Raw genomic sequence first — 13633 nt, 5'->3', positions numbered from 1 at the left:
AGAGAGAGTGAGAGAGAATGGGACAGAGAGAAAAAGTGAAGACAGAAAGTGAAACCGAGAGAGAGAAGAGAGAGATGAAAGAGACTGGGAGACCGAGGGCAGGGGGAGAGAGAGAGAGAGCGGGAGGGTGAGAGAGAGGACACAGAGAAAGAGAGAGAGTGAGATAGATGACAGAGAGAGAGACTGGGAGACAGAGGGCAGAGGGAGCGAGAGAGAGAGTGGGAGAGAGAGAGGACACAGAGAAAGAGAGAGAGCGAGAGACCCATCCTGTGACATAAGCGGTACAGTGCATTCGGAAAGTATTCAGACCCCTTGACTTTTTTCACATTTTGTTACATTACAGCCTTACTCTAATTCACAGTTGTCTACTGGACATTTAAATACAGCACGAAAACCAATTAAAACGTGCATTATCTAGCTTTTAACAATATATTACGACATTCTAGAAGTGTTAAATAGCTAGCGCTAGCTCGTCAATTTGCATAGATGAACTGGGCCGTCGTTAGCTTTGTTGGCTAATGTTGTTACACGTTAGCTAGCTACCTAAGTTATCGGTCGCGCAGTCCCTCTACCCTCTCTCCTATCATGGACAACACCTTCTCCTCTAGCTGGTCCACAACCCCTTCAGTCTTCTTCCACACCCTGCTTCTCTCATTTCCCTCCTTCTTAGCAGCCGACATCATGTCGGACCTCTCTTTTTTAATGGTGTCAATGTCCCTGGCACCCGACGGCAGAGAAAGACTCGGCCACTCTCACCCATCCTGGTCTCTGCAGTATTCAACCAAATTTTTCTTCCACTTGTTAACTGAAGTTCTTATTTTTGTTTTTGATAATGTGTGAAAAATAATGTTGTTGTTTTGGGGTTTTTTGTGTATAAATGGTTAAAAAATAATATCATCCATCTCACATAGGCTTATTTATTATTTATTTATCGATGTCACATAAGAAGATGTTTACAAAGTTCCTAAGAAAACTATGAATTACTAAGAACATTATGAGGACTTATAAACTTCCTTATGAACTTCTTATTTTTTTACTTTCCTTTAAGGAAACGTCTTACTTTCCCCCCCGTAAGTTTGGTGAATCCAGCCTCTGGAGACCCTTGCAGTTGCGGGCGGTGCAGTTGCCGTACCAGGCGGTGATACAGCCCGACAGGATACTCTCAATGGTGCATCTGTAAAAGTTTGTGAGGGTTTTAGGTGACAAGCCACATTTTTCTTCAATCTCTTGAGGTTGCCTTCTTCACCACACTGTCTGTGTGGGTGGACCATTTCAGATTGTCAATGATGTGTACGCAGAGGAACTTGAAGCTTTTTTTTACCTTCTCCACTGCGGCCTCGTCGATGTGGAAGGGGGCGTGTTCCCTCTGCTGTCTCCTGAAGTCCACGATCAGCTCCTTTGTTTTGTTGACGTTGGGTGAGAGGTTATTTTCCTGGCACCACTCCGTCAGATCCCTCAACTCCTCCCTGTAGGCTGTCTCATCATTGTTGGTAATCAGCCCTACTACTGTTGTGTCGTCTGCAAACTTGATGATTGAATTGGAGGCCACGCAGTCATGGGTGAACAGGGAGTACAGGAGAGGGCTGAGAAGGCACCCTTGTGGGACCCCAGTGTTGAGGATCAGCGAAGTGGAGATGTTGTTTCCTACCTTCACCACCTGGGGGCGGCCTGTCAGAAAGTCCAGGATCCAGTTGCACAGGGCGGGGTTGAGACCCAGGGACAGAAGTGAGTGCTACGGGGCGATAGTCATTTAGTTCAGTTACTTTTGCTTTCTTAGGTACAGCAAGTGGGGACATGCTCTGAGGACGCAGCTAAGGATGCCGTCTGGGCCTGCAGAATTGCGATGGTTAACGTGCTTAAATGTCTTACTCACGTCAGCCACGAAGAACGAGAGCCCACAGTCCTCGGGAGCGGCCCACGTTGGTGGCACTGCGTTATCCTCAAAGCGGGTGAAGAAGGTGTTTAGCTTGTCCGGGAGCGTTGTTGTCCGCGACGTGGCTGGTTTTTCCCTTTGTAATCCGTGGGTCTGTAGACCCTGTCACATACGTCTCGTGTCTGAGCCGTTGAATTGCGACTCCACTTTGTCGGTGTACTGACGTTTTTGTCTGTTTAATTGCCTTACGGAGGGAATAACTACACAGTTTGTATCCCCGTGTGCTGAAGGTGCCAGGTTCTTGTCCAGTTCTGGGATTTAGGTCACCACAGACTAGTACATATCCCTGGGTCTGGAAATGATTGATTTCCCCCTTCAGGATGGAGAATCTGTCTTCATTAAAGTTAGGTAGCACACAGGAGGACATTTTTCTCTGTTGAGATCGTTTCCTTTTGAATTTCTAGACATATGTAAAATGTTCCTGTTTTGATGGTAGTAGAGTAGGTTAAGTCATATGTCTGCTGTAGTTTGGTGTCAGTAAAAAAACGAAACAAGTTAAGTTTCCTTTTTAGCGCTCGATGCAATTCAGTGATACGCTGTTTGTAGTCCAGTTCAACTGAATAAAATAATCACTCTCCCTCTACCATCTCTCTCTCTCTCTAACATCTCTGTCTCCCTCTACCATCTCTCTCTCTCTCTCTCTCTCTCTCTCTCTCTCTCTCTCTCTCTCTCTCTCTCTCTCTCTCTCTCTCTCTCTCTCTCTCTCTCTCTCTGTCTCCCTCTACCATCTCTCTCTCTCTCCCTCTACCATCTCTGTCTCTCTCTCTACCATCTCTGTCTCTGTCTCTCTCTCTCTCTCTGTCTATACCCCATCTCTCTCTCTCTCTCTCTCGCTCTCTCTCTCTCTGTCTCTCTGTCTATTCCCCATCTCTCTATCTCTCTCTCTCTCTCTCTCTCTCTCTCTCTCTCTCTCTCTCTCTCTCTCTCTCTCTCTCTCTCTCTCTCTCTCCCTCTCTCTAAATAGGTGAGCAGCAGGCTTTGTATCACTCCATAACCCTCCACAGTCCCAAAGACTTGGCTGTCACACTTGACCACACACACACCTTGTGGTCACTCTGTTGCCGTCCGGCTTGGTCAGTAGAGCGGACAGCTGAGGAATGTTGAATTGGCACCACTTGGACCGCCGAAAAAGGGAGAGAAAAAAATTGAGAGGGGGATAAGGATAGAAGTAGAGAGAGAGAGAGAGAGAGAGAGAGAGAGAAAGAGAGAGGACAGAGGCCCCTAACATAGAGTACATGTTCTATATTCTGTGTTCTTTATTCAGATTATACGCTGAACAAAATATATAAACGCAACATGTAAATTGTTGGTCCCATGTTTCATGAGCTGAAATAAAAATTTCCCAGAAAATTCTCCATCCGCTCAAAAAGCTTGTTTCTCTCAAGTGTTTACCATAAATTTGTTTACATTCCTGTTAGTGGGTATTTCTCATTTGCCAAGATAATCCATCTATCTGACAGGTGTGGCATATCAAGAAGCTGATTAAACAGCATGATCATTACACAGGTGCACCTTGTGCTGGGGACAATAAAAGGCCACTCTAAAATGTGCAGTTTTGTCACACAACAAATCAAATGTATTTATATAGCCCTTCTTACATCAGCTGATATCTCAAAGTGCTGTACAGAAACCCAGCCTAAACCCCCAAACAGCAAGCAATGCAGGTGTAGAAGCACGGTGGCTAGGAAAAACTCCCTAGAAAGGCCAAAACCTAGGAAGAAACCTAGAGAGGAACCAGGCTATGAGGGGTGGCCAGTCCTCTTCTGGCTGTGCCGGGTGGAGATTATAACAGAACATGGCCAAGATGTTCAGATGTTCATAAATGACCAGCATGGTCAAATAATAATAATCACAGTAGTTGTCAAGGGTGCAGCAAGTCAGCACCTCAGGAGTAAATGTCAGTTGGCTTTTCATAGCCGATCATTAAGAGTATCTCTACCGCTCCTGCTGTCTCTAGAGAGTTGAATACAGCAGGTCTGGGACAGGTAGCATGTCCGGTGAACAGGTCAGGGTTCCATAGCCGCAGGCAGAACAGTTGAAACTGGAGCAGCAGCACGGCCAGGTGGACTGGGGACAGCAAGGAGTCATCATGCCAGGTAGTCCTGAGGCATGGTCCTAGGGCTCAGGTCCTCCGAGAGAGAGAAAGAAAGAGAGAAAGAAAGAGAGAATTTGAGAGAGCATACTTAAATTCACACAGGACACCGGATAAGACAGGAGAAGTACTCCAGATATAACAAACTGACCCTAGCCCCCCGACACATAAACTACTGCAGCATAAATACTGGAGGCTGAGACAGGAGGGGTCAGGAGACACTGTGGCCCCATCCGATGATACCCCCGGACAGGGCCAAACAGGAAGGATATAACCCCACCCACTTTGCCAAAGCACAGCCCCCACACCACTAGAGGGATATCTTCAACCACCAACTTACCATCCTGAGACAAGGCCGAGTATAGCCCACAAAGATCTCCGCCACGGCACAACCCAAGGGGGGCGCCAACCCAGACAGGAAGATCACGTCAGTGACTCAACCCACTCAAGTGACGCACCCCTCCTAGGGATGGCATGAAAGAGCACCAGTAAGCCAGTGACTCAGCCCCTGTAACAGGGTTAGAGGCAGAGAATCCCAGTGGAGAGAGGGTAACCGGCCAGGCAGAGACAGCAAGGGCGGTTTGTTGCTCCAGAGCCTTTCCGTTCACCTTCACACTCCTGGGCAAGACTACACTCAATCATAGGACCTACTGAAGAGATGAGTTTTCAGTAAAGACTTAAAGGCTGAGACCGAGTCTCTCACATGGGTAGGCAGACCATTCCATAAAAATGGAGCTCTATAGGAGAAAGCCCTGCCTCTAGCTGTTTGCTTAGAAATTCTAGGGACAGTAAGGAGGCCTGCGTCTTGTGACCGTAGCGTACGTGTAGGTATGTACGGCAGGACCAAATCGGAAAGATAGGTAGGAGCAAGCCCATGTAATGCTTTGTAGGTTAGCAGTAAAACCTTGAAATCAGTCCTTGCCTTAACAGGAAGCCAGTGTAGGGAGGCTAGCACTGGAGTAATATGATCACATTTTTTGGTTCTAGTCAGGATTCTACCTGCTGCCTGGCTTGCACCCTATTTCATTGTGGAGCTAGAGGAGTTAGAGCCCTGTCTATGTTGGTAGATAAGATGAGAGCACCCCTCCAGCTAGGATGGAGTCCGTCACTCCTCAGCAGGCTAGGCTTGGTCCTGTTTGTGGGTGAGTCCCAGAAAGAGGGCCAATTATCTATGTTGCGCTTGGTGACCTCTGACTGTTTCATCCTAACATCGTTGGTGCCGACGTGGATAACAATATCTCTATACTCTCTACACTCGCCAGTTTTAGCTTTAGCCAGCACCATCTTCAGATTAGCCTTAACGTCGGTAGCCCTGCCCCCTGGTAAACAGTGTATGATCGCTGGATGATTCGTTTTAAGTCTAATACTGGAGTCGCCAATGCCACAGATGTCTCAAGTTTTGAGGAAGTTTTCAATTGGCATTCTGACTGCAGGAATATCCACCAGACCTGTTGCCAGAAAATTGAATGTTAATTTCTCTACCATAAGCCGCCTCCAACATGTTTTAGAGAATTTGGCAGTACGTCCAACTGGCCTCACAATCGCAGACCACGTGTATGGTGTCGTGTGGGTGAGCGGTTTGCGGATGTCAACGTTGTGAACAGAGTGCCCCATGGTGGCGGTGGGGTTATGGTATGGGCAGACATAAGCTACGGACAACAAACACAATTCCATTTTATCAATGGCTGAATGCACTGAGATACCGTGACGAGATCCTTTAGGCACGTTGTGAGGCCCATTCTTTTGTAAAGTATCTGCGACCAACAGATGTATACCTGTATTCCCAGTCATGTGAAATCCACAGATTAGGGCCTAGTTTATATATTTTTAATTGACTGATTTTCTTCATATGAACTGGAAAAATCTTAAAAATATTAGCATGTTGCATTTATATTTTGTTCACTATAAAAAAAAATCTCAAAAGGATCATATTGATTTATTTATGATTTAACTCTGCTCACGTTGGAGGATTATGATTCAATAGACTTCTATATATTGGGATATATAATGAGGGTGGTAGGTAGCCTAGTGGTTAGAGCGTTGGGCCAGTAACAGAAAGGTTGCTGGATGGAATCCCATGGCTGATATTTAGCCATGTTTTATATACACGCTTCCAGAGAATATTTAATGTTATATATGTTAACGGTTCTTTCTATCACATTTCAGCTACTTCCTTTTCCAGACAAAGTCATCCGCTTCGCTCAATTCTACACCGAAGACAAATCTTGAAAAAGTAGAATAATTTCAGTCCATGTCGTATTATAATGTCTTCTATTCATGCCTGAAGTCCTCCTCCTATCTCAGCGGGTCCTTTGAACCCCAGATTACATCAGAAATCACCTAGACGTTCTATCGCGTTTAAAACCCCAAAACATTTCTGACGCTATTAGACTTATGTGTGACAGAAAAAAAAAAAAAAAAAGCTATATTTTGACTTTTAGATTTTCTCATATGACTTAACAACAGAAAAGGAATTATATCTTTGAGTATTTGTATATGATGTACCTCACTTGATTTGGCAATGTTAACACATGTTTCCCATGCCAATAAAGCCCCTTGAATTGAATTGAATTATACTTTATGGGTTTGTATCCCAAATGGCACCCCCTATAGGGCTCTGGTCTAAGGCACTGCACTATAAACAGGCTGCAATTTGGGAAGCTACCCTTCTACTTTCTCATATGAGTAAACATTTTACATTACTTCCATTTTGTCCTGGTTTCCATGTGGTCTTGTATTGAGCTATGCTGTCCTTCCATGTCTCTGTGGGGGGGGGGGGAGTCCCTGAACAATATGAATGATTTACTCCTTTTTTCACTCTCTCTCTCTCTCTCTCTCTCTCTGTCTCTCTCTCTCTCTCTCTCTCTGTCTCTCTCTCTCTCTCTCTCTCTCTTTCTCTCTCTCTCTCTCTCTCTCTCTCTCTCTCTCTCTCTCGTTTTTTTTGTGGCAGTATTTCTACGTAGCGTCTGACTGCCTTTCTGGCAATAACACTCACATTTGACTTGTCTTTCTACCTCTGACTTTGCTGATTGCTCCTTTATTGAGAAAAATAATGTACTTACTGTAATATGTGGTTGTCTCACCGACACAGAAAAACGTGCTATCTAGAACCCAAAAAGGGTTTTTTGGCGGTCCCCATGGGAGAACTCTTTGAAGAACCCTTTTTGGCTCCAGGTAAAACCCTGTTGGGTTCCATGTAAAGGGTTCTACCTGGAAACCAAAATGGTTCTACCTTCTACCTGGAACCCAGCCGAAGAACCCTTTAAGTACAATTGTTTTCTAAGACTCTGGATAAGAGAGTCTGCTAAATGACTCACTACTGTAGTGACTCTGGATAAGAGAGTCTGTTAAATGACTCACTACTGTAGTGGCTCTGGATAAGAGAGTCTGTTAAATGACTCACTACTTTAGTGACTCTGGATAAGAGAGTCTGTTAAATGACTCACTACTGTAGTGACTCTGGATAAGAGAGTCTGTTAAATGACTCACTACTGTAGTGACTCTGGATAAGAGCGTCTGTTAAATGACTCACTACTGTAGTGGCTCTGGATAAGAGAGTCTGTTAAATGACTCACTACTTTAGTGACTCTGGATAAGAGAGTCTGTTAAATGAGAGTCTGTTAAATGACTCACTACTGTAGTGACTCTGGATCAGAGAGTCTGTTAAATGACTCACTACTGTAGTGACTCTGGATAAGAGAGTCTGTTAAATGACTCACTACTGTAGTGACTCTGGATAAGAGAGTCTGTTAAATGACTCACTACTGTAGTGGCTCTGGATAAGAGAGTCTGTTAAATGACTCACTACTTTAGTGACTTTGGATAAGAGAGTCTGTTAAATGACTCACTACTGTAGTGACTCTGGATAAGAGCGTCTGTTAAATGACTCACTACTGTAGTGACTCTGGATAAGAGAGTCTGTTAAATGACTCACTACTGTAGTGACTCTTGATCAGAGAGTCTGTTAAATGACTCACTACTGTAGTGACTCTGGATAAGAGAGTCTACTAAATAACTAAAAATTAGAGAAAATGACAGCAGCTCACTGATGCTTAACTCTCTCTTTCTTTTGTCCTGTTCCTCCCTCTCCTCTATCCCCCTCCCTTTCCCCTCTCTTCCCCCTCCTCCCCTTCCTTTCCCCTCTCTTCCCCCTCCTCCCCTTCCTTTCCCCTCTCTTCCCCCTACGCCCCTCCCTTTCCCCTCTCTTCCCCCTCCTCCCCTTCCTTTCCCCTCCTTCCCTCCCTCTCCTCTATCCCCCTCTCTTCCCCCTCCCTTTCCCCTCCTTCCCCTCTATCCCCCTCCCTTTCCCCTCTCTTCCCCCTCCTCCCCTCCCTTTCCCCTCCTTCCCCTCTATCCCCCTCCCTTTCCCCTCCCTTTCCCCTCCTTCCCCTCTATCCCCCTCCCTTTCCCCTCCTTCCCTCCCTCTCCTCTATCCCCCTCTCTTCCCCCTCCCTTTCCCCTCCTTCCCCTCTATCCCCCTCCCTTTCCCCTCTCTTCCCCCTCCTCCCCTCCCTTTCCCCTCTCTTCCCCCTCCTCCCCTCCCTCTACTATATCCCCCTCTCTTCCCCCTCCGCCCCCCCCTCTCTTTCTCCTCCCTCCATCTCCCTCCCTCCTCTCTCTAGACCCCAACGCCATGGGGCAGCATGGTCCAGACCATGCTCTGATTGGAGGAGTGGTGGCGGTGGTGGTCTTCGTCACCTTGTGTCTCATCATCGTTCTGGGCCGCTACCTGGCCAGGCATAAAGGTACCTGTGACACAATGCACCTGTAAAACACCTGACATAGGTAACACACCTGATAGTACCTGTTATACACTACACCTGTAAAACACCTGACATAGGTAACACACCTGATAGTACCTGTGACACAATGCACCTGTAAAACACCTGACATAGGTAACACACCTGATAGTACCTGTGACACAATGCACCTGTAAAACACCTGACATAGGTAACACACCTGATAGTACCTGTTATACACTACACCTGTAAAACACCTGACATAGGTAACACACCTGATAGTACCTGTTATACACTACACCTGTAAACACCTGACATAGGTAACACACCTGATAGTACCTGTTATACACTACACCTGTAAAACACCTGACATAGGTAACACACCTGATAGTACCTGTTATACACTACACCTGTAAAACACCTGACATAGGTAACACACCTGATAGTACCTGTTATACACTACACCTGTAAAACACCTGACATAGGTAACACACCTGATAGTACCTGTTATACACTACACCTGTAAAACACCTGACATAGATAACACACCTGATAGTACCTGTTATACACTACACCTGTAAAACACCTGACATAGGTAACACACCTGATAGTACCTGTTATACACTACACCTGTAAAACACCTGACATAGGTAACATACCCGATAGTACCTGTTAAACACATAAAGATAACATACCTGATAGTACCTGTTAAACACATAAAGATAACATACCTGATAGTACCTGTTAAACACATAAAGATAACATACCTGATAGTACCTGTTAAATACATAAAGATAACATACCTGCTAGTACCTGTTTAACACATACAGATAACATACCTGATAGTACCTGTTAAATACATAAAGATAACATACCTGATAGTACCTGTTAAACACATAAAGATAACATACCTGATAGTACCTGTTAAATACATAAAGATAACATACCTGATAGTACCTGTTAAACACATAAAGATAACATACCTGATAGTACCTGTTAAATACATAAAGATAACATACCTGATAGTACCTGTTGAATACATAAAGATAACATACCTGATAGTACCTGTTAAACACATAAAGATAACATACCTGATAGTACCTGTTAAACACATACAGATAACATACCTGATAGTACCTGTTAAACACATAAAGATAACATACCTGATAGTACCTGTTAAACACATAAAGATAACATACCTGATAGTACCTGTTAAACACATAAAGATAACATACCTGATAGTACCTGTTTAACACATAAAGATAACATACCTGACAGTAGTAAAACGGATAGTACCACACCTGACTAATTCTCTTTGTCTATCCAGTTTGTTTATAATCAGGTTCATTGTCAGACATAAAGGTAGGTCACCTGTTAATAGCACACCTGACCAACTCTATTACATTTATAACCAGATATCAGGTATAAAGGTAACACACCTGACAATAACACACCTGACCATCTATAACCAGTGTTTGTAGCCCAATTAAAATTACCAGTGTTACCTGCAGGGCCGGGCATAAAGGTAACGCACCTGACAATAACACACCTTATCAAGTATAACCAGTGTTTATAACCCAATGAAAGAACCAGGTATAACCAGATATAACACACCTGACAATAACACACCTTATCAAGTATAACCAGTGTTTATAACCCAATGAAATAACCAGGTATAACCAGATATAACACACCTGACAATAACACACCTTATCAAGTATAACCAGTGTTTATAACCCAATGAAATAACCAGGTATAACCAGGTATAACACACCTGACAATAACACACCTTATCAAGTATAACCAGTGTTTATAACCCAATGAAAGAACCAGGTATAACCAGGTATAACACACCTGACAATAACACACCTTATCAAGTATAACCAGTGTTTATAACCCAATGAAAGAACCAGGTATAACCAGGTATAACACACCTGACAATAACACACCTTATCAAGTATAACCAGTGTTTATAACCCAATGAAAGAACCAGGTATAACCAGGTATAACACACCTGACAATAACACACCTTATCAAGTATAACCAGTGTTTATAACCCAATGAAAGAACCAGGTATAACCAGGTATAACACACCTGACAATAACACACCTTATCAAGTATAACCAGTGTTTATAACCCAATGAAAGAACCAGGTATAACCAGGTATAACACACCTGACAATAACACACCTTATCAAGTATAACCAGTGTTTATAACCCAATGAAAGAACCAGGTATAACCAGGTATAACACACCTGACAATAACACACCTTATCAAGTATAACCAGTGTTTATAACCCAATGAAAGAACCAGGTATAACCAGGTGTAACACACCTGACAATAACACACCTTATCAAGTATAACCAGTGTTTATAACCCAATGAAAGAACCAGGTATAACCAGATATAACACACCTGACAATAACACACCTTATCAAGTATAACCAGTGTTTATAACCCAATGAAAGAACCAGGTATAACCAGGTATAACACACCTGACAATAACACACCTTATCAAGTATAACCAGTGTTTATAACCCAATGAAAGAACCAGGTATAACCAGGTATAACACACCTGACAATAACACACCTTATCAAGTATAACCAGTGTTTATAACCCAATGAAAGAACCAGGTATAACCAGGTGTAACACACCTGACAATAACACACCTTATCAAGTATAACCAGTGTTTATAACCCAATGAAAGAACCAGGTATAACCAGGTGTAACACACCTGACAATAACACACCTTATCAAGTATAACCAGTGTTTATAACCCAATGAAAGAACCAGGTATAACCAGATATAACACACCTGACAATAACACACCTTATCAAGTATAACCAGTGTTTATAACCCAATGAAATAACCAGGTATAACCAGGTGTAACACACCTGACAATAACATACATGGTCATTCAACTCCCAGCTTTCCTTGAATCTACATTACGAAGCACGTGTCATAAAAAGATTAGCTCTGACCATCGGCAAACAGGCGTTTCAGGACAAGTGTTCCTCTATTCGGCTGGAAGGACCACGAAGAGTTATTTTACATAGACATTAAAACCAGTAGATGGTGACTGATGTCATCCACGTATTCCCATGGAAAACTCCCGAAAACGGAAGTATATTGCTGAATGGCACCAAAAAAAATCGCTACGGATCATGTTGAAAGTGGCCGTAACTAGCAAAGGATCATGGACGATGTAGTCGTTGGCATTCTGCCTGAGAGAGTTTAATGGCGCCTCCTCGTAGCCTGCTGGCCCGTGATTGGTCCGTGTCAGCACGTGGTCCTGTGTGACCACAAATGTAGTAGTCAGAATGGATCAGTATTTAATTAAATATCTAGTAGTCAGAATGGATCAGTATTTAATTACATATCTAGTAGTCAGAATGGATCAGTATTTAATTAAATATCTAGTAGTCAGAATGGATCAGTATTCCTCCCGGGCGTCTAAAAAATGAATTGGGTCCGTTCTGGCAGTCGTAATTTACATAGTCTTTCTAGAGCAGACCAGGGGATTTGGACCAGGGTTTTCGGTACCTATAAGTTGCTACACCAGCAGAGTTTGTGACTTTACGCTCCAGACCGGACACTGGAGGACTGGTATTTTACATTGTGTTTAGCACAGAACCACCGTGGATATGTTTCTCATGTTTATGCATTAAATCATGGACAGAGGTTTCTTTAACATACTGTTGTTGTCTGTTGTCCAATAGGAACGTACCTCATATGTTCTCTTCCTGTCTGTTGTCCAATAGGAATATACCTCACGTATTGTTTTCCTGTCTGTTGTCCAATAGGAACGTACCTCATATGTTCTCTTCCTGTCTGTTGTCCAATAGGAATATACCTCACGTATTGTCTTCCTGTCTGTTGTCCAATAGGAACGTACCTGACCAACGAGGCCAAAGGAGCGGACGACGCGCCTGATGCTGATACAGCTATCATCAACGCAGAGGGCAACACACATGCTGAGGAGAAGAAGGAGTACTTTATCTAGACTGTAGAGGGCGCTCTGATCTGCTGCCCACTCTTTCTCTCTGTCTTTATGTCTCTATTCCTCTATCTCTCCCTCTCTCCCCCCTCTCATTCTCTTTATCTCTCTCTCCGTCCCTTTCTGTACTTTATTTAGACTGCAGAGGGGGATATGCTGCCGCCTCTTTCTCTCCCTATTTCTCTCTCTCTCTCTTTCCATTTTCTCCTCTCTCTCTCTCTCTCTCCACTGCCCCTGCTGCATCACTAAGGAAACCCCTTGGGCAGTCCACAGAGAGGAAAAACTCCACCTTCTCCTTTTTCACTCATCTCTTCTTTCCTGCTGGCCTTTCTGTTCTCTTTTTTTTATCATTTCATTCCGCCCTTCACTTTTTCTACACTTTTAATTTTTTAACTGTCCTAGTTTCTGACGCCGGCCTTCGTTTTTAAAGGCAGCGCCCTCTACTGGCTGTCTGGAGATGTTGCCTTTTATTTTAATTTTAAATTTTACATATTTTATGTGAAATAAACCCCTGAGAATCTGCATATCCACGTACACCGAGACCACTTCAGACTCCTTATTAAACGCCTAAACACCTCCTCACACACGCCCTGTTGCCACACACACACACACACACACACACGCACACGCACTCACACTCACACTCACACTCTCTCACACACACACACACACACACACACACACACACACACACACACACACACACACACACACACTCACTCACACTCACTCACACTCACACTCACACTCACACACAATACACGCACACACACACACACACACACACACACACACACACACACACACACACACACACACACACACACACACACACACACACACACACACACACACACACACACACACACACA

The 13633-nt window shown here is 43.8% G+C and overlaps 1 protein-coding gene across 1 annotated transcript in view; it reads left to right on the top strand.

Annotated features, from left to right (window-relative positions):
• LOC120021172 (cell adhesion molecule 2-like) overlaps positions 1 to 13297 on the top strand; it is a 660300-nt gene extending 647003 nt beyond the window's left edge. Inside the window, exons 10-11 of the mRNA XM_038964810.1 lie at positions 8648 to 8770; positions 12652 to 13297. Coding sequence (XP_038820738.1) covers positions 8648 to 8770; positions 12652 to 12767 — 239 coding nt within the window. The 3' untranslated portion in view covers positions 12768 to 13297. The remainder of the gene's footprint in view (positions 1 to 8647; positions 8771 to 12651) is intronic.
• The last annotated feature ends 336 nt before the right edge of the window (positions 13298 to 13633 follow it).

Source organism: Salvelinus namaycush, chromosome 26 (genome assembly GCF_016432855.1).
Source record: "Salvelinus namaycush isolate Seneca chromosome 26, SaNama_1.0, whole genome shotgun sequence".
Classification (NCBI taxonomy): Eukaryota; Metazoa; Chordata; class Actinopteri; order Salmoniformes; family Salmonidae; genus Salvelinus; species Salvelinus namaycush.
Note: the sequence above shows the minus strand (reverse complement) of the source record. Positions and strands in the feature narration are given on the sequence as shown.